Raw genomic sequence first — 26,493 nt, 5'->3', positions numbered from 1 at the left:
ATCAATAACAGCGACAAGTTCACGAACCGCCCTATAAGAAGTGAAATATAAATGAATAACTTACATATGACTTCACAGAAGAGCGAACAATATCTCGTAGGTAAACGGAAAGCACAAATCAATGTTTTTACAAGGACGCAAAAGCTAATAATTATTTATTTATTTCTCATCACTGTCCCAAGACTCCGCACTTTGGCAATCAAAATATGATGTGACGTTTCTTTGACATTTTGCAATTCTGCAAGTACATTACGTTCCGTTTCAATAGAATTTAGTATATTTGAAAACTATTCTTTGATATTATATCTTTGTTTTACATCATAAATTACATTAAATACATATCACGTACAAGAGGATAGTATTTCCGGCATTCTGTAAGGTTAGCTTTTATTCCACACTTGTACTTGCTGTACCTTCTGTCTATCATATTACCTCATCCTCAAACATTGGAATGTCTTTTCATGATCTACAATTTAATTTTGTCTTTATATTCGATCACTCCCTCACAACGATACCTTCTTTTAAGTAGATTCATTCATGCAGCACTCTCTTTGATGGATTTGATGAACATGTAAGACATTTTAGGGAACTCAGGATAAATGAGAAGGAAATATTTTTAATAAAAAACACAATAGCTACAAACATCCATGTATTATTAACAACTTAGATAAAATAATATAAGGCGTTTTCTGGAATCTACAACAAGCACTTTGTGGTTGTCGTTTACATATGTAATCATACTTCTAAAGGTATATCCGAAATGCTGAGATTAAATTAAGTGGGATTACTGTAAACATTTCACTTGGCAGCACTATCATATCTGGCAGAAATGTCTTGCCAGTTAGCGACATCGAATATTGCTTTTACATAATCTGCGCGCACATTCTTGTATTGAAGGTAATAAGCGTGCTCCCACACATCAATACCAAAGAGAGGTATGAGTCCTGAAACAGAAATTAAATGGGTAATTTTATCTAGACATTTTGAACAAACAACCCGAAACAAACTAGAAGCTATCGAAGTCAAACCAATGATAAGGAAACTACTTAATTTTAGTCATTTAGTGTCCACATCCTGAGATGAAACAATTTTGTACTATCTCTACAATTGATTAGTTCAGAAAAGTGTTATATATCTTTGAATGTAATTTCTATTGAAATACAAGCATATTTACATTGCAAATGTATCGCTATCTTGTAAAAACAATTAATTAACAAGCAAACATTTTTCGTTATACAACCAACCTTGAAGTGACCAACTTATATTATACAACATTGAAGACAATAGATAGGTCCTATGTAAACTAATGTAAGGGCCAATTCTGCAGTTTATACTCTGTTTTTTTTTTTTTATATTAATTTAACATATACACATTTCTAAACAAGCATTAAAAAACGACCTGTACATTTTAGTTTTTTCATTCTGGCTTGCGCCCGCGACATTGTCCGCGTGAAATAAAAAAAAAACAAAAGCCTATGTGTTCTTCCAGACTAGCATCTACACCTATACCAAATTTCTTGGAAAACTGTTCAGCCCTTTATGCTACAAACTAACAAACATCCATCCATCTAAACTTTCGCATTTATACTAGTATGTACTTATGTTTAAATTTTGATAATATGCATTTCAGACATAAACATGTAGTATGCAATACCTGTAGTTGCCTGCAATGGGTCTTGATTCTGGCATGTGGCAATTTGTAGCTTTTTCATTTGCTTATTGTATCCAAGCCAGCCCCAGCCAGAGCCCTGCACACCAACGGAAGCTGCTGCAAGTTGATTCTTCATATTCTCCAATGATCCAAAGTCCCTTGAAATTGTTAATTATAACATTTAATACACTACTTGTAATAAAAACTTAAAACATAATTTCAGCTATTTATGATTGAATATTAGGCTAATAAATAATTTACAGTAAATGATATCTATTCTCAAATTATGTAATCTAAGTTCAAATATAAACTAAGTTGTAATTTGATTTTTATTTTACTAATATACTGATATATTATTTAACAATGTACATTTATTTTAAGAGATTTATTTTAGGGATTCTGCAAGTTGATTTAATAAATCAGTCCAATTTAAATTAGGCTTTTTTAGACTTCTTAAAGGAAATACTCAACTTGTATGTATTTTTCTTAATCTATTTTTTATAGAGAATCACTTATAATTACTTTTCAATTGCTTTGATGAGCACATCAGAGGGTTTGCTGGATTTTGGTGAGAGATTCTGCCAGAAAATAGTGTGGTTGATATGACCACCACCATTGAATTTCAGGGCTGGTGCCAAACTGATGACAGTGTCAATGTCACCTAGAAATGTTTTAAATTCATTTACATACATATAATTATACCTACTTCTAAACTATATGCTTAATTTAACTATATCAATTACTTTACTATGTAAATTATACTCTAATTTTATGGCCATGAATGAAAAGTACTTCTACATAAGTAAACATAAAATTATACTGTGTAACAGCTTTCAAAAAGGTGCAGGATGGTTCCGTCTTGCAAGGACTAAGATTGCACCACAATATTGAATGGTTCACATGTCCTCCTCCATTAAACTTAACAGCACTTAAAAGTGATAACAATGTACTTGTTTCTGCTGCTGCCAAAACCAAATTTAATGTAACATTTTAAAAAAATATTTATAATATGCAATCATTCCTTAATTTACCTTTAGATTGAGCTTGTACAAGTTTTTCCTCTGCAACGTTTAAGTTATTTACGTACGTAGCATGGTGCTTGCTGTGATGGAGACTCATAATTTCCCGGCTAATTACCGGCTCCAATGCACTGTACTCATAAGGCAGCTCGGGCAATGTATGCTTTAGGCGAGTAGCGCCCGCAGCGCGACTGTAATTGAAACAATAATAATACAAAAACAAGATACATAAATTAGAAAACAGAATTATATGTAATCTAATTATATGTTCAATTATTAGAAAAAGATATAAAAAGACTAATACATTAAATTTCCAAAACTGCGTGTCGCCAACATATTCCAGTTATATTTATCGAACGTGGAAATATAACTTATAAAAGTAACTGCCTGTGCAAAACTATTTGCTTCAATGTAGAAAGTTATGCAATCGGAATTTAAAAGTCAAATAAAAATAAAATGACTTAAAATGTCATCGAGTGTAATGTCATTGTGACATTTCCTTTGACATTGACAGCTAAGCATAGACAAAGGTCTCTGGTTCTTGATCAAAAACGCCTTGCAAATCATTTCCACTTTTCCTTAAAGTGATTTTTAAATTAATTTTGCAGTGAATGAATTGTGTAAAACTGGTATTTTATAACTATTTCTTAGTATGTAAAAAAACAGTGATGTTTACACAAAATCTTCAAGTACCTATTACGCGGTTTTAACTTGTATGCATTTGTGATAAGGTGCTATTTTCTCCTGGTACATAAACTACATAGAGAAACTACGTGTGATTGCGCACGTGAACTCTTCACTCAGTTCGCTAGTGTGCACTTTGCAATAAGTTTCTATAATATGACAGTTGTGTGCGTAATTTGTTACGACGACGCAGATGAATTTCCAGTGCGGCGGTGTTGTGAAGAATTTGTGCTGACTCTAAAACATATTTGAAATGTAAAAGAATATCTGTTTTTGTATGATGTAGATGCAAAGTTGTTAACATTCTATATAAAGATAGAGTTTTTTCCTTGAAGTATTGCGTACTTGCAACAACAAACACTGTGCGATCGTTGCTACTTGATTGAATATATTAGTGGTGTAGTGGTGCATTTGTTTATTTATAGATTTTGCAATTTGCAGTCATGTTATCACTCTTGAGGCGCTAAAATGTCTCAGAGGGATACCGCGATACACCTTGTGGCTGGGGGGTAAGTTTAAGATCTTTTTTGCATAATATTACATTCCTGTACAACGTATGGTCTAATGCGCAAAATGTGTTTGATACATATGAGAGCCAAGATATAAACAATGCTTTCGCATTACTGGTTTTGTTAATTATGGCTTGCATAAACATGTTTATTCATTGATATCGACAAAGGAGTTGTGTCGGCAGACGCTATATTATCACGTCTTGACAATATTATTTACATAATAGTGACCTAGATTGCCGTTATAGGTTTTTTACTGGATAAAAATTACTTGATTAGATATTAATAGTGCAGAACTTTAATTTGTGTTACCTTTACCCTTCAATGCAATGTTGATGTTTTTATAAAAAGTGTATTTCTATTTCATGTCAACAAATTCTACATACACCATACACTGGCTGCTTGTATTTGGAACTGAAAACATTATTAAATCAAGTCTAAATACTAAAACAGAGCTGTATTACATGGTTTACAAAAATAACAAATGTTTATTAGTTTTTGGTACTGAATTGTAATTTCAGCTTATAACATAACTAATAAGACAATTTTCAAACAAGTAACTATTTTATGCTGAAATATGTTTTCAATTTCAGTGTTTGCAATCTAAGTTGTGAATTGTGAAATAGTGAAATACATGTTGACAATCTTTTTGTTTAGTTATGTCCACTCTCATAAATTGTTCTAAATTTACTGTAAATAAAAAAGAAGCTAATTATTTTTCAGATATTTTTTCCAACTGACATAATTAATATCCACAGGTTGGCAGGAACAGCCGGAGCCGTAGTCACATGTCCACTTGAAGTAGTGAAGACTCGTCTGCAGTCGTCCAAAGGTGTGGGCATACCACAGCCCCCGTCACATTCTGGCACTGCCAGCACAAGAAGAGTTTGCTCAAAGATACCAAAACATCAGGTAAATTAACATAAAACTGGTTTTGCAGTTAATTAAATGTACATTGGTATATATAAATCTACGCTGAGGGTGCCTCTAAAAGAACACTTAACAATTTTGAATATATTTGGCAATAAGCTTGTAAAATACTTACATAATATATAATTTATAATTCCTTAATTGTAACAATGATGAGAACTAAATATGTAAATTAAAAACACCTTTTTACTTTATTAAAAAAAAACATCTGAATGCAATTTTAAAAAAAAGTATTTTATAATATAATCACAGTGAATTTTTTTATTTTTTTTTATTTATATTATAATGAGAATATAGCATCTTTACAGAATAAATCTAATGTGACACTATATCTATGTGATAATACATAATATTACAAAACATAGTTAAAATACAATAAAAAACTAATAATGAAGAAGAAAAAAAAAAACAAATTATACACAGAAATCAAAAAGAAGAATATAACTTCATAAGGCTAAATACCATTTAATAATCTTTAACAAGGATAATATTATAATGAATCTTTTAGTAAATATTTGTGTTTTAATATCTAAATTTTTCATTTGTTTTTGTGATAAATTTGACATATTTTTATCTCTACCTAGTGATTACCCCTGCAAGCATTTTATCATCATTTATTATGATAAAGTATATTCCAATCAAATAAATTATATAAAAGATAACCATTTTAATAGCATTCTTTACAGTAAAGTATGTCTAAATTGTATTTTCATACAGAATTAACTTTTGTAAAGTTTTTTTTTTTTTTTAAATTTCCAGTTTTTGTCCCCCTCTAGTTTTATTTGGTAATGTTGGCAATGAAATGTTGAAAATGAAAGCAATCGTAACCATTTCATGTCTTAATAAACAATACTTCCACAAAAAAAACTATAATGAAGTGAATTAAAGTATCCTGATTATAAATGTTAGTCATATGTAAACAATAGTTTACACCGGGATAGTGTTTCTACCTTCGGATTTGTTCTGCTAAAAAGATTTTTTTAAATATACATTCAATTTTTTTTTAAACTAAAAATAAGAAATTATAACTATTCTATTCTTAATTAAGTAAATATGACATTATCTGAATATCAGCAATGTTTGAACAACGCATTTACTGTTTTTATGTCAAATCTAAAACTATAACCAACATTATCTTTACATTTTTATTTGCCTGTAACTTTAATATTAGTGTTTTTAATTTTTTTACTATAATTATAATCAGTTGCTTGTAATATTTCACCATTCAGCATATTTAAATAATCACTCTTTTAAAATTAAACAATAAAATCTTTTTAAATTATTGTTTTTGCGGAGATATAGGGTAGTTTTAGAAGATGTCTTACTGTAAATTGCATATCGTATAAGTTACGTAGCCAGTTTGTATTCTAGATTACATTTTAACTGTATAATTTAATCTAAAATGACAATAACTTATTACTATTACTTACATCTATTTTTTCGGTGACGGCACCAACCAGTTTCAGACCCTGCGGGGGTCCTTAAGGCGAAGCGCGATGCGAAACAAGCTCAATAATGAGTATGAGTAAGAGCCGTAAAATAATTAGTTATATCATGTCTCACGAAAGTTTAAATAATTCAAAATGACAATATTTAGAATATCTGATTGTTTTATCATGTAGCATATAAGAATGATAAGATTGAAGATACCTTGTTACATAATATCTGCAATATATAAAATTCTTTCAATCTTTATGTATTTGTAACTTGCTGAACATAGCCCTAGACAACTAGTGAACTGTACTAGTAAGATACTGTAGTTTAGATTGGGTTATTGAAGCATTTTAATCAAAACTGGTCTTAGTTTTTTCATACAGAATGTACCTTCTTTTTATAAGATTTTTTTTAAAATTATTTTTGTCATTATCCGGCTTATACTACTTCCGTAGGGTCGGCACAACAGGTTTTTGTCCTCCAAATATCTCAATTATATGTTATCTTAGTCATTTGTGTTCACTTAAATAGTTAGATTTTTCAACACTAGAGATTTATTTTATTTAGTAATTAGTAATTTAGTTACTCCCTTATCCTATAAATATCTGTTATCTAGACTCTGTATGTTTTCATATATCAATTGAGCTAGTAATTGGCAACTACCCAGACCATGCTGTCGCCAAAATTATTGTTCTCGTTTGTTGTTTCGTAAACAATGTTCTTGTTTATACCTTAATGATTTTTACCCTACTCGCAGATTTTTTGCAAGTAAAAGTAAAAAAAAATAATTTACTTTTAAATCAAACACGCCATTCATTCTATAGGTCGCCATACAACGAATATAAAACAGCAGTGAAATATTGCCATATTAATGCTTATCGTTTAAAAAAAAATCATAAAAGGAAATTCTACTGTCTACATCTATACTAATGTTATAAATCGAAAATTACTAGGCCGATTTCAAAAATTTTTTCATCAATAAACAGCTACGTAATCACTGATAAACGTGGCTATATTTATTTAAAAAAAATATTTCCGCACGACCATAGACGCGAGCAACAGCTAGTAAGAATTCCTGGTTTTTCTAAATTCAGTCATGAAAATACCCGAAACGATTTAAATCGGTTTTGTAATTTTTTTTTCGTTTAGTTATCAGTAAAATAAACCAGGTTTGTAGCATTTCGATCGTATAAGATCATCGTCCGAGATTCATACGAGCTGTAAATGGATCAAGGCGTATTTATAACTCGGAATCAAAGTGCAGTAAACATACGATTTGAGTTTTGATACGCATATTCGTATTGCCGTATTTTTGGTTGTTTTGTCCGATCTTAGTCATGTTTGTTTCTGCATCGAATTCTCCAGAATGTGTTCTTCTGTTTTCTACAATAACTGACTTCATTTGGTTTTATTCGTGGTTACTTTGATGTGTGATTTTTGTATGAGTTTATTCCTAACTGCAACTCTTCTTAATTATCCTGAGGATTTACGTATTTTTGTGGAAGTGTCGGCAAAGCAAACCAACAATATAAAGTCATGTGACATCTCAAATCTATGCACGAGGAAACACTTTGTTTCCTGTATCATAAATTGTTTGTTTCTTTAAAATTTTTGTATGTCCACTATATCTTTCTTTCCTTATTAGATTGATTAATCTATCTCTTTATCTGCTATACCATGATTTTGAAGTGTTTTTATTTATTTTAACTGCAACATAATACTTTGAAAATATTCTCCGTAATACTTATTTAATTAAAATAAAACAACCTTCCCACTAGTTCAGTGTCCGACGAACAGCCTTCACTGTCCATATCTGGTTAACTTGAATACTCTCGTATCTGCATTTTAATACTACTTACAAAGTGTTTTTTTGTCTTTTGGAATCGTTTTAAAACATGCCAGTGTTTTAATTTATAAGTGAATTGTGTCCCAATTTCAAAAGTTGTTACCGAATAAGGTTGTATCATGTTAGTCTGTGGAATTAAATTCTAGTAAATTCTTATATTAAACTCTTAATGTTAGGCCAGATTTTAGTCCATTTTCCTTGCCACCCTTTTCTTAAGAGGAAAGGTGGATTGGGTGGCGGAGAAAACGCATAGGAAGGGGAAATATCCTAGTTATGTGCGTGTGTTTCCTTCAATCTGTCTAAATATCAACAAACAGTTTTATTGGTATAGAATTTACGTTATACAAGGATGCATAATATTCGCATATAAATATTTATTACATTATACTTTTAAAGTTTACTTCCGAGTAAACATTTATAAACGAGGTAACGCCCGCGGATATCTTGGCTTATATATTTTTGTACGTTCTACAACAGAACATATTTCTGCGCAGTCGGCAATGACCTATTTACTGCCAGCATACGTCACTGATTGGATAATCTTATCGTATTATTTATAATTTAAATACAAAACGCGTAATTAAACGTGATGATACCCTTAAGGTAGGTATACACCGAAAAAAAACCCGTACAAAAAACAGAGTTCGCACATTTTTCTATAAGTCAGTGATAATGTGTCGCCGACTGTTTCAACAGTGGAAATGGGCTGTTAATACCAAAATTGTAATATTACAACTGATGTGTTTAAGTATTTTTACGTAAAAGTGCTTCCCGTTAGATTTTTTCCCATTGGACCTATTTAATCCATACAACCATTCAATTCATTTTTTGAATAGTCTTGTTCCCGGAGTCGGAGCGTTGTAAGGGTACTCTACAATATTTATTTTTTAGTTGTTTAGTAACATATATGTTATATTTATAATTCACTAGCTTTCGCCCGCGATTTAGTCCGCGTGAAATAAGGAAGAAACTTAGTAAGTAGCCTATGTGTTCTTACAGACTATGTTCTACATCTGTGCCAAATTTCATCGAGATCGGATCAGCAGTTTAGGTTACAAACTCTAACAAACATCCATCTATCCATCTAAACTTTCGCATTTATAATATTAGAAAGAAGTAAGAAGTGAGATAGACGAACACCGGCTGACCTAAGAGTATTTTTGGATAGACCAAGTGCCAAAGATTTTCTATCTTATATACATATGCTATCTTATCGGCAATAGTGTTTTGTTTATCTTTGGACGCATCCCGTCTCAGTAATTGACGATGTTTACTCGCAAGTGCAATCAACGTATCATCAACAATTGCGCACATGCTTTAACTAGTTAACAGCACGATATTCTCTATTAGCAACAGTACGTAAGGACAGGTTTACATGCAATTTTTTTTAAGTCATAATTTCATTTTTGTATTTTAGAAAAACATTTCATCCTGTTAACTGTACGTTATCTTATCTTATAATCATATAAATCATATAATATAATCATATAAATATTATAAATGCGAAAGTTACGATGGATGGATGGATGTTTGTTAGCGTTTGTAGCCTAAACGGCTTAACGGATCTCCATGAAGTTTGGCACAGGTTTAGAGCATAGTCTGAAAGCACACGTAGACTACTTTTTATCCCGGGAATAGTTACGATTCCCATGGGATTCATTAATTTAGTTTTTTAATGTTTACTCGATCATACTGCAACAGTTCAACATATCTTATTAAAATTTGGCACAGATATAAAACAAAGTACACATGGGATAAGGTTCTTACGTTATATCGTTTCTATGTTTTGTAATACCACGCGGACGAAGTCGCGGACAACAACTAGTATTAAAATATTGAGGTAACATGATATTGTGTTTATACTATATATATTAGTCGCAAAAACTTTGCTCGACTGAACATTGGCGACGTAACTTTGGCTATATTTAGATCAATGTAAACCTACCTTTAGATATAAAAGCCGACATCGTACGATGTCATGAGATGAATTGTTATGTTTCTAAGAGATTTCAAGGCTGGTTATAAATAGAGTTCGAAGCATTCAAGTAAACACTGAACATAGATCAAGTTGTACAATAAAAAAGTTTTTTTTTTTTGTTTCAGCTGAAAATGACACTAATGTCGAAGTTTCGCTAAAACTTTGTTTTAGTCCACTAATAAAACTTTACTTATCAAATCGTGGAATGATAATCGTGCTTTGATAAAGAAAGCCGGATATTTACATATGTTTGCTTGATATAAAGATTGACGAGACTGACTTTTCCGACGAAAAAATTACATCTCTTATGAGATTTAACTATTTTCAAACCGAAACATCAAATTCTAATCTTACTCTGTCTATCATACTAATGTTATAAATGCAAAAGTTTAGATGGATGGATGTTTGTTAGAGTTTGTAGCCTAAACGGTTGAACGGATCTGGATGAAATTTGGCATACTTGTAGAGAATAGTCTTGAAGAACACATAGGCTTCTTACTTTTGTTTTTTAAATAGCACGCGGACAGTTGCGGGCAAAAGCTAGTATACAATATTTCAAATTCTATCAAAATAATAGAATTATATCGGCAGAGTATTTGACATAATTGTATACAAATCTGCATATATTTTTTGAAGTCTGTAATATTATAATCATTAAAATGTATATGCATAATAATTGATGCTAATTTCCTTGGTCATGAAAACTAGCGCAGACCTGTTTAAAGTCGTGAGAATATTATTTAAGATAGCAGTAATAATTTCATTTCTATGTTTTATTTGTAAAGTTAAGTAAACATAATGAATATAACAGATTATAATTTTTCTTACGGACATTCATTACAGTTTCTATTTTACATTATCTGTGCTCGTTAAAAAAGGGGAAATTGGGCTTAATAAGGGCCTAAAAAGATGCTAGAAAAATTGTCTCGCAATATACCTCGAAGTAGAAAAAACATTTGAGCACAAAAATCATCTTCCTCCCTATCCTACTTCCGTAGGGTCGGCGCGATAGGTTATTGTCTTCTACATAACTGTATCGCATTTATGCACCAAAATTTTATTTATTATCTGAGGAATGGATAGTTGAATTTACATATTGAATTAAGAAGTTTACATATTCGTACATGATGATGATGTATGGATCTGAATGTTGGGCAGTAAAAGGAACGGATGAAAGGAGACTACATGTGACAGAAATGCGAATGTTAAGATGGATGTGTGAGGTACCACGAATGGATAAGATGCGAAATGAGTATATTAGAGAAAGTTTGAGAGTAGCCCCAGTGATAGAGAAGGTAAGGAGTAAAAGGTTAGCATGGTATAAGCATGTTACGTGGAGAACGTTAGTTATCAGTGTGGAAGGGTACACCAGTAGAGGTAGACCTAGAAAGAGATGGATGGATTGCGTGAAAGGTGACATGATTAAGAAGGGAGTAATGACTGAGATGACGTATGATGGAGTTATGTGGAGGACAAAAACCTGTTGCGCCACTACGGGAGTAGGATAAGGAGGACGATGAAGATGATGATGATGCAATCTAATTACAAACGTGTAAATACAGCAATAAATTGTAATATATTGTAATTCGCACGGCGCTATCAGTCATTTATCGCGTTTATCAATATTTGAAGTACTCACTGACGGTGAGAAAATTTAATTAGCAAGTAAAACTTCATCTCATCTCCGCTTCTGTAGTTTTCCACTGTTATGATTTTGATTGATGTTGTATGCCAAATATACGATTATTCACTGACAATATAAACATTTTTAGAATGACACATCTCGCTAAAATTTGCCTTAAATCGATGGAACTGGATAAACTAATTATAAATTTACAAAAATAATAACAAGAAGACATTTTATCTATGTACTTATTAGTTGCCCACGTATACTCTAAAAATTTACAGTCTTTAAATAAAATACAAAAGTCGTTTTTGTGTTATCTTGTAAAATTATATTTAAAAAACAAACAATCTCATCATTGTTACAATATCTTATTAAATTCTATTCAATCTATTAGTAATATATTAACATTTTATTAAAAAGAATCTAATATTCATGATATTAACGTTTGGGGTTAATATGAATAAAGCAAATTGATTTGCAACGTAACCAACGCAGGAGGCCAAATGGGGCTACAGGCGTACGATGGGCGCGATGTTCGCATACAGCAAGCAAGCAGATCGTATGCTGATGTCATACAATTACCAGGTGCAGCAGTGCGCCAGGGCGGGACACGCGCGCACCACCTCCAGGATGAGCCTTATACAGTGCATCAGGTCAGTAGAAATACAACGGATACGGATCCCACGTATCGTGTGGAGAGACGACACGAAGAGAGTTATAGCGACGGGTGAAAGGTTATTTGTTTCAACCGCTATTTTATGCGATCATGACTTATATATGTGTATTTAGAATCAGCGAATTTTTCTGCGTCGTTTGAACCGGCATTCATAAAGATCAGAGCACTTTTGTAGCGCTTGAAACAATCAAAATGTAGGTGTCGTTTTTAAGTAGCCATGTATTTTTAACAATTTATTCAATTTATACTATCATTTTTAAAGTCAGAGCAACACTTCGCGTTAGGATTAGGATCGCGCGCGAATATCAATCCTTCTAATGACATTGACAGCTGTCAGAGATGTGACGTTTATGCCAAAAATCTAGTGTTTCGCCAATTCTGCAGCGCGGTACTAATTTTCTTCTTAACAGTATGAAGCGCCAAAAAATCAGCAGTTAATAGTCAGTGGATTTAATGAAGTATGCAGAATTATAGTCATTTTTGTCTAGAACCGGTCTGAAAATCTTTCAATTGTAATTATTTTTAGGATTTGCTTTTATGTTTTTTTTCTAAAAATGAAAACTTTAAAAGGCTCTCCTGAACATTTAACCTAATACCGCTTAATAATAGCCTTTCACCCCATCGATACATGTAGTTCCTGGATATCTAAGAACTCTTTTCTTAGAGTCATTTCGTTTGTCGAATCTCTAGTTTTATAATCTCGACTCTCAGCTGTTGGTTACAAAACTAGTTAAATCACAATATCAACTTTACTCGTAAATGTTTGAAAGTTGTCATCACAACCGGTTTTATCTGATTAGAATTACCGAACTATTATAACAGTAAAAGGACTTGTAAAATTTTAAAATGTTACATGTGTTTACTGTTTTTATAAAAATGTCTATATCATTAGTTCTATTCAAATAAATAATTAATGACCTCGCTCGAGTTCATTCAAAAGCAATCATAATGCGCAAGTCACTGGCACTTCGTTTAAAAATATTGCAAACGATAGCAAGAAAAAAAAACGGATTTTAAATAATACTGGACAATACATGTTACAATTCATCCGATGAAAAGAGTTACAATTTTTAAAATGTAACGTTTTTCGTTTGTTTTTTTTTCGCATTTAAGCATGGTATTTATTCATGGTGTTTACAAACAAGGCGCAATCTAGCAGGAAAATGTTTACGGCCTTATTATAGTTTAATTGCATTGTTATTTCCAATTAGTTATCGACTTGCTTCTAGGTCATGTAGTATTTAGTGATTAAGTTTTTTATTTAGTAAGCGACTTGTTATCGTATTGCATGAAAAATGACGTAAATGAAATTCTAAAATTTAAATCTCTGCTATAATTTAAATTATCGTTGTAAAACTAAACGGATATTTTAATGTGCGAAAGAAATGGATTCGTTTAAAACGTGTCGTTCTACAAAGATGCTATAAATAACCAACCTGTTTATGAAGTAAAGGGGAGAATTTCTTTTAATGCATCATTTCGTTGGCGTTGTTAGCTTATTATCTAGACTAGGTAAAGGGAGGGGGGTAGCTACCGTTAATACTGTCTTATTAGAAGTAGTTTTTAAAACTATTTTACTTTTTTTATTCTATAGAGAGCTGCAGCTGTTATCCCTACCCTCTGATGACGGCCATGCGTCTTTTATTTGTTAAATGAAGTGACCCTTTACTTTATTCGAAGTGTAGAATAATTTCAATCATTTTAAACGACTATGTCCGATATTACAACTGTAATTATTTATTTCTTGCTTCTATAATTAATTTAGACACGAACGTGCTAGTTGATGTATTTACCTATTTTTAAAACGTTAAATATTAAAACAAACTTCCTTCATGAATCTAGCGTTCATTGAGACACAATAGAGTTACATTTACAAGTTACTGTGACTTTCTCCGTCTATAAATAGCTGACCGGAATAACATGTAGGATGATTATCACATAGTAACAGCTCCAATTTATCCATAAGCCAAGTTACGGACATCACTAATATGCGCCTGTGTCAATTGACATGTTGGCTGAATGCCAACGCGTACTTAGACATCAGCTCGTCACTCGAAAAATATGTCGTGTCTCTAGTACAAGAAAATAACCTTCGAATTATTGATGGGTATAAAAATTGACACAAATCGGAAAGGGTTACATCTAAGACATTAAGGGTCTGTCTCACCAAATTGTCAACAATCCAACGTGTAAAATATGTGATGGAAATAACGGATTTTGTTCCTTTATTTGATAATGACGTCATTTTTAAGCTCCTATCAACCAGTGGTGGGACAGGCCCTTAAAATTACGTTATTTAGTATATACTAACATATGCATCTCTTTACGTCAGACGACTCGAAGTATACAAGTACCAAGCAGTGTTTGAGTTTATATTTCTAATTTGCCAAGTCAAATTGTGATAACTGTACGTAATGTTGACGTAAAACGACAATGTCTTGATAGATTTTATTAGTAGCAACATTGATTGAACTTTATAGGAGTCTTCAAATCAATTGCAAGAAGCCCTATCAACGTATGTTAAGAAAATTGATGAAACGTCTTCACTATACACGCAAATAAGTGACATTAACTTGTACGATAAACGTATATTAATAGCACTCTTTTAACCATACTAAGAGAACTGTTTAGTCTCGCTTTCATTCCCATAATCATAAATGGAGGTACGCACACTACTCGATTTTTAGTGTGCAACTAAACAGTTGAATTGGCTGCGGAACAATCGACAATCGCACAACAGTTGTGTCATATTTAGTTAAGAGTGTGAGCCTGCTCCAAATATGTTAATTCAAGAATAAAGCCGTATATTTTATTCTACCATTAAGAAAGCTTTGACTAAAAACAACAAACTTTTTTCATGACTTGTCAGATTGCATCCACTAAAAGATATCAGTATCCAGGCAGTTCAAGCAACGAGATAATCTAGGGACTAGAACCGGTTGTAACTAGCGCTGTTATCACATACCCGCTAATAGATAACAAACGCCCGCATCACTCGCGCTCCGCATGGACACGCTCTTGACACGGCCAAATATTGTGCTGATTAACGTCACTTAACCATCATAAATGCTTATTTTTATACGTTATTAATTGTTTATAATTTTACTCTTATATCACTAGCTGTGCCTGTGAGGCTACAAATGCACAAATAACAACGAAAGCCTTTGACATTTACCCTCCATAATTATTTAGTGTTGGCAGCTTACAGTTTATGGTCCCTTTCCTACGTGAATTTTTTTTCAATTTATTTAACCCCTAATTTTAATAGCGTGAAAATATAGCTTAAAGCGTGTTGTAGGTGTAGGGTGTTTTATTAAAAAAGAATTAATCAAAAATGTGCTGTTATTTCTGTCATTTTACGACACAAAGCAGTGTGTTAATTATTATTGTTATGGTATAGAATTCATATTTTCCAATAATAAAATTATATCAATGCTTAATTTCCCATTACTTTGATAAGAAATAAAACAATAGATCTTAAGTTAATGGAATCCTTTAAATGCTAAAAATATATCATTTGTTGTTATTGTTTACAATTTTATTTATCAAAAGCAGATAGTCCCGCGTGCGTCAATGCATATTAAAACAATACGATATGAGCGTAGAGGTGATTGGTGTATACCTTACAGGCATATCGTCCAGACTGAAGGTCCTCGTGCGCTGTTCAAAGGGCTGGGACCTAACCTGGTGGGGGTGGCGCCCTCTAGGGCGATATACTTCTGCACGTACTCCCAGGCAAAGGCCATCCTCAATCAACATATACCGCCTGACACACCGATTGTACATCTCTCAGCAGCAAGCGCTGCAGGTGAATTACTTTTGCTAGCAATTATTTACCAATAAAAAGAGTGACATATTTATTAGAACTCTTAAAAGATCCATATCCATGCAACTCTTTTCGATGGATTGGTCCAAACAGTAGAACCTCGATAAGTTAAAGTCCAAGGGAAACACAAAATATTTTAAGTTATAAAGGTTTTAAGTTATCAAGGGTGTATGTTGTAGAGGTTTTGGGCTCTAATCTGAAATCCACAATACGAATCTTTGTAAGAACTGTCTGTTTGATGAAATTAAGAATATTATAATCACTAATTGAGATAACAGAAATTCCCGTTTACTAATTAGGTACTCTATAATAGTAGGGGATCCCCCGAAATTAGTAATATTTTGAAAACGTCTACAAAAAAGTATGGAAATCTTTTTCTTTGTTAAAATACAGTAGAACATCGATAAGTTGAAGTCCAAGGAAACACAAAAAGTTATGAAGGGTCTACGTCATAGAAGTTTTGGGCTGTGATGGGAAGGAAACATATTATTTTTTGAAGTTATAGATGTATTTATGTTACTGAGGTTTAAGTAATCGAGGTTCTACTGTATTAGTAGCTATAGTTTTACAATATTCGAAAGTCGGGATTCGAACCCTTGATCACGTGATCGGAAACCCCTATCCATTAGGGTACTGGCGCTTATAAAATCTTATTATAATATTTTTCAATTGCAGGTTTCATGTCGTGTACAATGACGAATCCCATCTGGTTCGTGAAGACTCGCCTGCAACTGGACGGACAGAACATCACAGCGTTGCAGTGCATAAAGAGGATATACGCTAAGACGGTAACTTTATAAACATTTATGTAGAATTCGTTGATATCTGACGCTGCTTTCAATACGTATTCAGTAGCCGTTTTATGTTTTGAAAACTACTTTTTTCTCATATTTTTAAATCTTATCCACGTTATTATTACAATAGAATTTAAAGTTTAAATTATTATTCAGTTTGTGATGCTAATTACGAGTTGGATATTTGATTTGATATCCATACTAATATTATAGAGATTTGTGTTTTTTTTTTTGTTTTTGTATGTATTGGTATAACACAAACACTATTAGGCAGATTATAAAAATTCTTACACCATTAGGAAGGTAATTTATCTATGAGTAACATAGGCTAATTTTATTAATTTTTAATTTCACGCGAACGAAGTCGCGCGCAACATTTAGTATACTTAGTGTAATTGTAACTTGTACCTGGCAATGACGTACCTACAGTGAATAAACATATCATATTATAATAAAACTAACTTTACATGTTACAAATACTGGAAATATGATCAAACGCTCATATTTTGCATATACTGCTTGTATTTTTGCAAATTTAACTTTATACGAAGTAAACAATAATTTTCAACGGGCACGCACTACTGTAGTCACGTTTGTTATTGCTAATATTCATATAAAAAGATTAGTCACGATATTCAGGTATTAAATTATTAAATTGCTTGTCTTACCAAAAAAAATATTCACTCCAACTCTCATTATATCATTACTCCACTTAATTTTGGACTAAGAGATACTTTTAGTGTGATTTTCTCATATCTATGTCTATACTTCTATACTATTATAATAAAGCGTAAACACACACTTCTTTGTTGCCTAAGATCTCAGCAATTACAGCAAAATCTTGAATAATTCGTTCTTTTATAAAAAGCCGTACACTTACCTCACGGTTTAGGCTATATGTTTTGACGCCATTAAACTTATGGGGTAAATATTTTGGATAAAAACTCTAATGTGGGAAAGGGACCATAAGTTGCTGTCAACATCAAGGAAGCAAAATTGCCAAAGTTTGCCATGTCATGTCATTTTGACATTTGCAATTGATAATTTGACGAATGTAAACAATAAAATAAAACTTTCATAATTTCATGCTAATGAAGTCGCACGAGAACTGCTACTTGATGGATATAAAAGCTCGTGACTGACCTGCATGTTCAGATTTGATCCAGCCATTTATAAATGTATCTTTATCTACCCCAATAAGATTTAAGACACATAATTTAATGTAGATAATTCAGTCGAACTACTCTAAAAGCAATGTTAGATATTTCATGTAGGATAACAATCGCTCAATATAGATTTGGCCGCTTCAATGGGCGCATATCGATTGTTAGCCGCCAACAGTCACGGTACACCGCATACGTGTTATGTGGTAATATATGATTATATTGAAACGAGCTATCGCCCGAAAACTTCGTTAGCGCGATTTTTTTTAACTCATCATTACCGCATGCAATCTAACTTTTACCAGCTATCTTTCAAAGTCCTATCAAAATTGGACCACCCGTTAGTCAATTTGACAACGCGGAATAAAAAAAGAAGCATATAAAATATGCCTATCCATGTTAGCTACCCTCCAGTGAAAGTCCTGTCGAAATCGGACCAGCCGACATACAAACAGATAGACATTTTTTTTTAATTTATCAGCAACGCCAATATATAATTTTCCCGAAATCTTGATTTTTTTTATGTTACAAACAGACACTCCAATTTTATTATATGTATAGATTATTTAGATGGATGTGTTAAGTTTGTAGCCTAAACCGCTGAACGGATTTCATGAAGGCATAGATGTAGGTAGTCTGGAAGAACTCGTACTTACATTTTGAACTCCAATCGGACAGTCTCGGGCGAAAGCTGAACAGTAACTGACCCTAGTGTTTATTGCAGGGTATAAAAGGTTTCTACAAAGGTATAACGGCGTCGTACATGGGTATCAGTGAGACGGTGGTTCACTTTGTGCTGTACGAGGGGGTGAAGGCGCGCCTGATCGCCGCGCGGTCCGGCGGCGTGCCCAGCGACACGCGCTCGCCGCGGGACTTCGTAGAGTTTATGGCGGCCGGTGCTTTCTCAAAGACGGTCGCTTCATGTATTGCTTATCCACATGGTAAGTTATCTATACTTCTGTACTAATATAAAGCGTAAACACACACTACTTTGTTGCGTAAGATGTCAGCAATCACGGCATATTTTTGAATAATTCTTTCTTCAATAAAAAGATAGGTCTTTAGCGTAAAGCATGACGTAAGTGCCTACATATATTTCATGCCATTAAATTAAGGGGGTAAATATTTTGGATAAAAACCCTAATGTGGGAAAGGGACCATAAACTACAAGCTGCCAATATCAAGGAAGCAAGGTTGCCATGGTTTGTCATCATGTCATGTCACTAGAAATTTGTAATGTCCTACGGATTCAAAAAGTTTATAAAGATTTGTAAGTATGTAAATATTTATGTAGCCGATTGTACATAAAAGGTTTGATTACTGTAAAAAGGTTGAATTAAATTCTTGAGTACTGGCAATGCTTACATCAGTAAAGAAAAAAATTAAGGGAGATAAATGAGAAGATAGTATTCTAATTATTTTTTTTTGTGTAAATAGAAGTTGTAGTGTTTCTTTATTTGTCTTATAACAACAGTATATCAGTAGTATAAATTATTCACAATATATTTCGTGTACACGTGCAGTCTTATCTTCATACCTTCTTAGCTGTCAACTGTCACTGTGTTACAGAAGTAGCAAGAACGCGGCTGCGCGAGGAAGGAGACAAGTACCGCAAGTTCTGGCAGACGCTCCAAACCGTCTGGGTGGAGGAGGGATACCGCGGAGTATATAGGTACGGTTTATTTGACTTAGTTTAGTACCCCTACCACTATACATATTTATACTAATACTAGCTTTTTCCCGCGACTCTGCGTGGAATTTAAAAAAATAACCAAAAAAGTATATGTTCTTTCCAGACTATGTTCTACAGAACATCCAAATTCGTTCAGTTATTTAGACTACAAACTCTGACAAAAATCCATCTAAACTTGCGCATTTTAGTAATAGTGAGGTAGTAAGATTTTATTTCTCTGTTACAGGGGTTTAGGAACACAGCTGGTTCGTCAAATACCCAACACGGCGATAATGATGTCCACTTACGAGGCGGTCGTCTACCTACTTACAACACATTTCAATAGTTCCTTCTACGAGAACACTTAGACTGTCGCAATGCAATCACAAAACACATTTACCTTGTAAATTTGCAAGATAAATATCAGATAATCCATAAGTCCTTGTAAATACTAGATACCATCTTTACCAGTTTATAATTTTTTTTGCAAAACGGAACGCGTTTCGAGAATGCAAATGCGCCATATTGTGACGTCATCAATCGTAAAATGCAATAGGAAATTTCATATCCAATTTAAAAGAAATCCTGTACTTTTCTTCTGATTTTCAGTTTTAATATCGAAATATAGTATACTCTAATTCAATTAAAATGAGAAAATATTCCACTAATTGAAATAGTATTGTCTATGAATTTATTCTGGAACATTCCAGAGATTAAATTTATGATAAAAACATCTCTATTGTAATAGAGTCTGTCTGACTTATAAAGGTATTATCAAGATGGGTTTGTTTTGATTTCTCATTTTTATTTAATTTGAATATACTATTATAAACAATAAACTGGACATCTTTCACATAGTAAAGATAAAGGATTGCAAAGAATTCCTTCATTAAAAATGTCGAGAAAGTTCTATCCGAACGAGCTTAGTGTATTTATTTCAGCGTATTTTTGTATAATAGTTTCTATGGTATCTTATATGAATGTATTTTTAACGAAAGTTTAGTATTTACGGTGCTCTGATGATATTACGATTACTGAAATGGTTCCGTAATAAAAAAAATCTGTTGAATTCTTAGAATTTATGTTTTAAGTAAAGTTTTAATATGTTGATTATCAGAAAAATTGTCAAAAAAATATTTTTACATTGTTAATATTTTCCGATTTTAATTATGTGCGTTGACCAAATAATCCGCTTTTAAGACTCCGAATAATTAGAATTAGTCATAGTTTTCTAGTCTTTTGTAACGTTTCTTTGTAATAAGAAATGGAAAATCGATTTTTAAATATTAAATCAGTTTTTACTTAAATGGAATGTGCGCATCATTCTTTTTTATTAAATTTCCCACTAAATGACTCTTCTAGTTAATTCTGCTTTTCCAGTTTAACTATTCTATACTTGTTAAGAAAATAGTCGAGATTTCTAAATTTAATTATGGGTGTAATTTAATTATCAGTGGAAACTGACGAAATTTCCTCGTTTATGTACAGATGTGGCAATAGAAACCTAGTTTTTTTCTTTTTTCTTCACATTTCAATTGTATATATTCTAGATTTCTAGACACTTTGTTTAATATTAAATTTGGTCAATTTGTAGTAACAAAATCTGCTAAACCTGTTTAATATTGCATATTTTGTTGTGGAAATAATCAGCAGGTTATTGATTTTTATAAAAAAGCAAGTACAGTCAGCTGCCCAATTTTAGTCCCTTTCCCTTTCCACCCTTCTCTTAAGGGGAAAGGATGGGAAGGAAAAGTGGATTTGACGATGGAGGTGATGCATAAAAAGGGAAAATGTCCTCTTTATGTGCGTCTTCTCCGTCAATTAAGGGTAGATAACGCATCTGAAATTGCGGATATTTATGGGCAGCGGTCGCTTTCTATTTCGGTGTATTCAGGTGGCCGCTTGCTCGTTTGCCACCTTTTATATATATAAAAAAAGCTGCATAAATATGAACACATTTAACAAGCTATAGAAACTTGTATACATTTTCGTACAACTGAAGATATGTGTAAGTTTCTAAGCTATACAGCTGACTGTGCTAAATTGTAGTCATCTCTTTTCATTCTATTTATAATAAACAAGGACAACAATAGGGCTTTTCATGTAAAGTAGAAACCCAGATAAATTATGGCATGTTGAATATTCTATATTATTCTATTCTATTTCTTGTTTATGGCTCTCCCACAGCGGATTGGGCCAATGTCAAGTGTTTGTGGTTTTATTCTAATTTGAGAGAAACTGGCAACAAAACTCTGCTTTTGGAGATGTTCGTGGATATTCTATATTACACAGGATGTTTTAAATTCGTAGTGAATTGTCATGGCAACATTAGCACTTGTTAAGTTATAAGCTGTGATAAAGCGCTTGTAAATATGTTGGTATACTTAAAGCTATCATAGCTTCCCCAAGTTTGCTTACATTTCTTGGGTTTTGTTTTGTTAATTTCTGATATTGTCTAGTGATATATTTCTTCCTCTAAGCTAAATTTTATATTAGATTTTTTTTTGCTAATTATAGAGCACAATTGAGTCGTAATGTTAAGCAAGGATTCTATTAAGCTCTGATGTGATGCAGACATGAAATTGTTTGTTGAAAATATTTTGAAAGGACAGATTTTGATGTAAATCAGACTGAATATAAGATACTTTAATTTTTGTTTAGTAAATAAAAAGTTATTAAAAAATGAGTTTGTTTTTATTTTATTCTATATGATTTTGTTAGTTTGAAAGTGTTTTTCTTTTTTAAGACGACACAGTTACCTATAAAACAATAGATAACTTTGTAGATATAGTTATACTAGATTTCGCCCGCGACTCCGTGTGCGTGAAATTTAAAAAAAAACAAAAGTGAGTAGGCTATGCGTTCTTCCAGATTATACTCTACATGTACACCAAATTTCATCGAAATCCGTTCAGCCGTTTAGGCTACAAACTAACATCCATTTATCTAAACTTTCACATATAATATTGGTATGATCTTACAGGGTTATTGGTAACTTGACATACTCCCGCTAGGAGATAGAGAGATTTGTGATAATTTTGACCCCCATGAGCATTTTACAAAAGTTACTCATTTTTGAGTAAACATGATTTTTTAATTTTTTTAAAATAAGTAAATAATGCAACTGCAAAATTTTACTAAAAAAGAAAAATAAAGCACTTCTTTTATTGTCAGATTTAAAAAATATATTTAACATTATTAAAACATTATCTGTCCAAATTTAAAAACTGAGCTAAAGAACCATTTTGCTTCAATATTGTTAGAGATCCATTTCCGTTGAAATGCCTTTGAAAGGGATTGTTAAATAAAAGAAATTTTCCATAGTCATTTTAATTTACATTTATAAAAAATTACAAAGCTAATAAATATTTAACAAATATTCTTCCCTCCATTCCTTTGATTAATTAAATGTTAATGCCTCAAAATCCATAAACGAGATACAAATACTAAAACAATTTAAATACAAAATTGCCCCTTTTACTTAGAAGGGAAACATTACAATTAAAACCCAGATGAGTATGAGCTTGTTGATTTTTAGAATGCAACCAGATCTAGTTGAGTCTACATATGCAGTGACGTTACAAAGAGAGTCATTTATGGAACCTTCTAAAAGATGTTACTCTTTTTCTTAAACAGATGGAAAGTTCCCATTGTGTACATTGGCCTGAGGATTGATCTGCATATGTTTTCTATTAGGATAATAAATTGATAGACATATTATCCCAATGGATTACATTTTAGATCTGAATGCACCCTAACACATCTATATAAATTGGTACTAGTGTGCTCCAATCAGTCTTTATGTTGTTAAACTGTCTAAACTTTTATTATCTTAGCTTAAAATTGGTTTCAACAATGTTCTTACAGACAAATTTGTTATCAAAACCCACACATGAGTAGAAATAGCATTTGGCATATCGCTAGGGTACCGGAGTACAGTGGAGAGAGGGAAAAGGTCACCTTTCAATGCTACTATAGGCTCTCTTCTAAACCAAATAACTGATATCACAATAAGTAAAGCAACAACTACTTGTAATACAATATGCACTGACCCAATTATAGCCAGACTCTTACTCATACGTGACGATCGGTTTTCTTTTAGTTCCGATTCCAGTTTATTGATTTTACGTTGCAATTTCGAATATGCTGCAAATTCGTCTTTCATTGATATACCTTTTTGTACTTCTTTTAGTTTTAATAATTCAGACCAAGCGGTTCGTTCTTCATGTGATGCGCCAGAGAAACACGCTACGATCTGGAAATTAATAACATATAAAATATTGAACACAAACAACAAAGAATAGGTTTTTAATAATAATTCTGAATATCGTATACCTCTCTGTCGTAAATTTAGCAAAATTAATACAACAATTTTAAAATAATCGTAAGAATAAAATTAACTTACAGGTTTTACTAAAGTCGGGACTAATGCGCTGATAGTGCACAAAACTATAAAATAAACAAGTAGGAATCCATTTACAACTTCTAACATCGTGCTTTAAAAATCTAATTTTTATGTATGAAATACTGCTGTATCACTACGTTTTCTCAAACTAATATTGTACGAAGGAAATTTCAGAACTTTGAAAACATTGTCTTAGGCTTAGGACAATAACCTATAACTTTGACGTAAAGGTGACAGTGACATTGGTTCACTTGGCAGTTAACCATAAATCCAATGACCAAAGAGAAAAAAATCAATGTCATTACTTTGGGAATGTCAAGTTGTCAAGCAACAAAGTCTATGGTCATTGGTCATGTCGGAAAACTAAAATGAAAACATAACCTTATATGTGGATATTAGTTTTTTTAAGATTTAATCATGAAAAATCGAGTTTACTTAGAAGCATCCACGACCCCTGAAGATTACAATAAATCTAGCAAAATTGATATTTCTCTAGAGTCATTGGTGTCCTATACCATCTTTAAATTTTGTAAACCTTGTGAACTTGATGTAGTGTTTATATTTAAAAACTCAGTTACCGAAAACTTCAAGCCTGTGTTTCAATTAAATGAAGAAAATCTGAAGGTTCTATACACAACAGATGTACCTTGGCAAGTTTTGTCGTGTAATTTTCCCGTATTGAAAAGCGAAGATACGATCATATCAGGACTTTGTGGCGTAGCTAGATATATTTGTAAACACAGATCTACAAAGAAAATATGCGAAGAGCATGATGAGGGATTACTTAGTTTCCGTAAAGGTTGTTTGCAAGCGCCAAATGAAGTATCTATTTGGACAAAATTTTGTGAGGTGGACATTATAAAGACTGTCAAAGACGTAGTAATCAATGAGTTACTGAATGAAGTGCCCATAAATCTAATACGATTTGAAAATCATCTCAATAAACCTGTTAGGGTGCATAATGTATATAGATTAGCAAGAGAATTAAAGAAAGAAAGTCTGATTTTAAATGAAAAGAAAAAAGAACAGGTTCCAAGTGAACTATCAGACAAAGAAAGACTTTCTAAGCCCAGAAAATGGAAATCAAACTGCCGGAAAGCACTTGAAATTGATAGCACAACCAAAATAGAGGATTTAAATATAAGTCACAAGTTTGCAGAAGGCCCTTTCTTTACATTAGCTGATCTAATTTTATTGACCTGTTATAGAATTATGTTTCAAAGATTTGGATCTAATTATTTTGAATCTCTTCTCCCTTTGACATATAAATGGTATGTTAATATAACAAGTATAGCAGATGTAAAAGATATTTTAGACATATTGCCACAAATTTCATCAAAATCTATGGATTTAGATAGTATAAGTATACCTACAGTTGATGATGTGAGCCTGTATAAATCAGATCCAAAGAGACATAATCCTAAAAAGAGATTGTTTACTAAAGAACTGGATATAGAAAATGCTTTAAGTGCACTTAAGATTGGTATGGAGCTGTCTGTTAATAGTAATCAATATGAATCAAGTATCTCATGGAATGATATCCCTGATGGTGCCAATCCGTTTGCTGGACATTTACCAGATGTAAGAATAATGAGAAAATCACAACAACTGGAAAATCTAGCTCAAGCTGTCTTAAAAATAGCCAAAGATGGAGATTTGATTGTTGATTTTTGCAGTGGCAGTGGACATTTAGGTATACTTCTTGCACATTTGTTACCCAATTGCACAGTAATATTGCTTGAAAATAAAGAACAGTCATTACTAAGAGCGAGGGAAAGAGTCCATGAAATGTGTCTAAAAAATGTCTACTTCTTCCAATGTAATTTGGACTTCTTTGTTGGTAAGTTCAACATTGGAGTTGCTTTACATGCTTGTGGGGTGGCAAGTGATTTAGTTTTGGACAAATGTTTGAGGGCCAACGCCAAGTTTGTGCTCTGTCCTTGTTGCTATGGCTCTGTTCATGCTACAGATAGACTTGTGTATCCAAGAAGTGCTACATTTAACACATTGAATACTGACCAATACTTGTGTATTGGCCATGCAGCTGATCAAACTCACAAAGATCATGTTCTAACAGAGAGAGGAGCTAGATGTATGGGCATCATTGATTCTGATCGTGCAAGACTTGCCGAAGAGCATGGCTACAGTGTTACATTGTCAAGACTCACTCCTTTATCTTGTACTCCCAAAAACAACTTACTTATTGGTGTACCAACTTAAAAATAAAATGATTTTTTCATAAAACAGATACTTTATTTTTTTAACAATTTTAGATACAT

General features: G+C 32.3%; 5 protein-coding genes across 8 annotated transcripts in view; 2 read left to right on the top strand and 3 right to left on the bottom strand.

Annotated features, from left to right (window-relative positions):
* LOC106105071 (kinesin-like protein unc-104) overlaps positions 1-191 on the bottom strand; it is a 68,077-nt gene extending 67,886 nt beyond the window's left edge. The window contains exon 1 of the mRNA XM_013285297.1: positions 65-191. The gene's annotated coding sequence lies outside the window, so the exon portion shown is untranslated. The remainder of the gene's footprint in view (positions 1-64) is intronic.
* Positions 192-632: 441 nt separating this feature from the next.
* On the bottom strand, positions 633-3,128 carry LOC106105185 (superoxide dismutase [Mn], mitochondrial). 2 transcript variants are annotated; one of them, XM_013285441.1, is made up of 5 exons: positions 2,975-3,128; positions 2,683-2,861; positions 2,472-2,613; positions 1,655-1,809; positions 633-944 (listed from the first exon to the last, which is right to left on the bottom strand). In XM_013285441.1, the coding sequence occupies exons 1-5, from the start codon at positions 3,004-3,006 to the stop codon at positions 799-801; spliced, it is 654 nt and encodes a 217-aa protein (XP_013140895.1). In that variant the 5' UTR covers positions 3,007-3,128; the 3' UTR covers positions 633-798. The 2 variants fall into 2 exon arrangements, with proteins under 2 accessions (XP_013140895.1, XP_013140896.1); XM_013285442.1 differs by lacking the exon at positions 2,472-2,613 and adding an exon at positions 2,174-2,312 and having other exon boundaries at positions 2,975-3,125.
* Positions 3,129-3,494: 366 nt separating this feature from the next.
* Positions 3,495-20,195, top strand: LOC106105184 (solute carrier family 25 member 36-A). Of its 3 annotated transcripts, XM_013285438.1 has the most exons (9): positions 3,503-3,609; positions 3,796-3,863; positions 4,622-4,775; positions 12,174-12,331; positions 15,984-16,162; positions 16,856-16,968; positions 18,862-19,078; positions 19,707-19,809; positions 20,057-20,195. In XM_013285438.1, the coding sequence occupies exons 2-9, from the start codon at positions 3,823-3,825 to the stop codon at positions 20,175-20,177; spliced, it is 1,086 nt and encodes a 361-aa protein (XP_013140892.1). In that variant the 5' UTR covers positions 3,503-3,609; positions 3,796-3,822; the 3' UTR covers positions 20,178-20,195. The 3 variants fall into 3 exon arrangements, with proteins under 3 accessions (XP_013140894.1, XP_013140891.1, XP_013140892.1); XM_013285440.1 differs by having other exon boundaries at positions 3,495-3,863; positions 12,264-12,331; XM_013285437.1 differs by having other exon boundaries at positions 3,497-3,863.
* A 2,982-nt stretch (positions 20,196-23,177) lies between these two features.
* Positions 23,178-24,452, bottom strand: LOC106105109 (tail-anchored protein insertion receptor WRB-like). The gene is made up of 2 exons (XM_013285340.1): positions 24,215-24,452; positions 23,178-24,064 (listed from the first exon to the last, which is right to left on the bottom strand). Exons 1-2 carry the CDS (start codon positions 24,299-24,301, stop codon positions 23,642-23,644), a joined length of 510 nt encoding a protein of 169 aa, XP_013140794.1. The 5' UTR covers positions 24,302-24,452; the 3' UTR covers positions 23,178-23,641.
* Positions 24,453-24,563: 111 nt separating this feature from the next.
* Positions 24,564-26,460, top strand: LOC106105208 (glutathione S-transferase C-terminal domain-containing protein homolog). Its single transcript, XM_013285481.1, has one exon. It carries the CDS (start codon positions 24,632-24,634, stop codon positions 26,432-26,434), a length of 1,803 nt encoding a protein of 600 aa, XP_013140935.1. The 5' UTR covers positions 24,564-24,631; the 3' UTR covers positions 26,435-26,460.
* The last annotated feature ends 33 nt before the right edge of the window (positions 26,461-26,493 follow it).

This window comes from Papilio polytes, unplaced genomic scaffold (genome assembly GCF_000836215.1).
Source record: "Papilio polytes unplaced genomic scaffold, Ppol_1.0 DF823177.1, whole genome shotgun sequence".
Taxonomy (NCBI): Eukaryota; Metazoa; Arthropoda; class Insecta; order Lepidoptera; family Papilionidae; genus Papilio; species Papilio polytes.
Note: the sequence above shows the minus strand (reverse complement) of the source record. Positions and strands in the feature narration are given on the sequence as shown.

Excerpts from the sequence above, each read along its gene's own strand:
- LOC106105184 (XM_013285437.1), top strand. The coding sequence starts at position 3,823 with ATGTCTCAGAGGGATACCGCGATACACCTTGTGGCTGGGGG. Across the intron at positions 12,332-15,983 it reads AGCCTTATACAGTGCATCAG|GCATATCGTCCAGACTGAAG; the intron begins GTCAGTAGAAAT and ends TATACCTTACAG. Across the intron at positions 19,079-19,706 it reads ATGTATTGCTTATCCACATG|AAGTAGCAAGAACGCGGCTG; the intron begins GTAAGTTATCTA and ends ACTGTGTTACAG.
- LOC106105109 (XM_013285340.1), bottom strand. The coding sequence starts at position 24,301 with ATGTTAGAAGTTGTAAATGGATTCCTACTTGTTTATTTTATAGTTTTG. Across the intron at positions 24,065-24,214 it reads TCCCGACTTTAGTAAAACCT|ATCGTAGCGTGTTTCTCTGG; the intron begins GTAAGTTAATTT and ends ATTAATTTCCAG.
- LOC106105208 (XM_013285481.1), top strand. The coding sequence starts at position 24,632 with ATGAAAAATCGAGTTTACTTAGAAGCATCCACGACCCCTGAAGATTAC.
- LOC106105185 (XM_013285441.1), bottom strand. The coding sequence starts at position 3,006 with ATGTTGGCGACACGCAGTTTTGGAAATTTAAT. Across the intron at positions 2,862-2,974 it reads CGCAGTTTTGGAAATTTAAT|TCGCGCTGCGGGCGCTACTC; the intron begins GTATTAGTCTTT and ends TTTCAATTACAG. Across the intron at positions 2,614-2,682 it reads TGTACAAGCTCAATCTAAAG|CAGCAGAAACAAGTACATTG; the intron begins GTAAATTAAGGA and ends TGGTTTTGGCAG.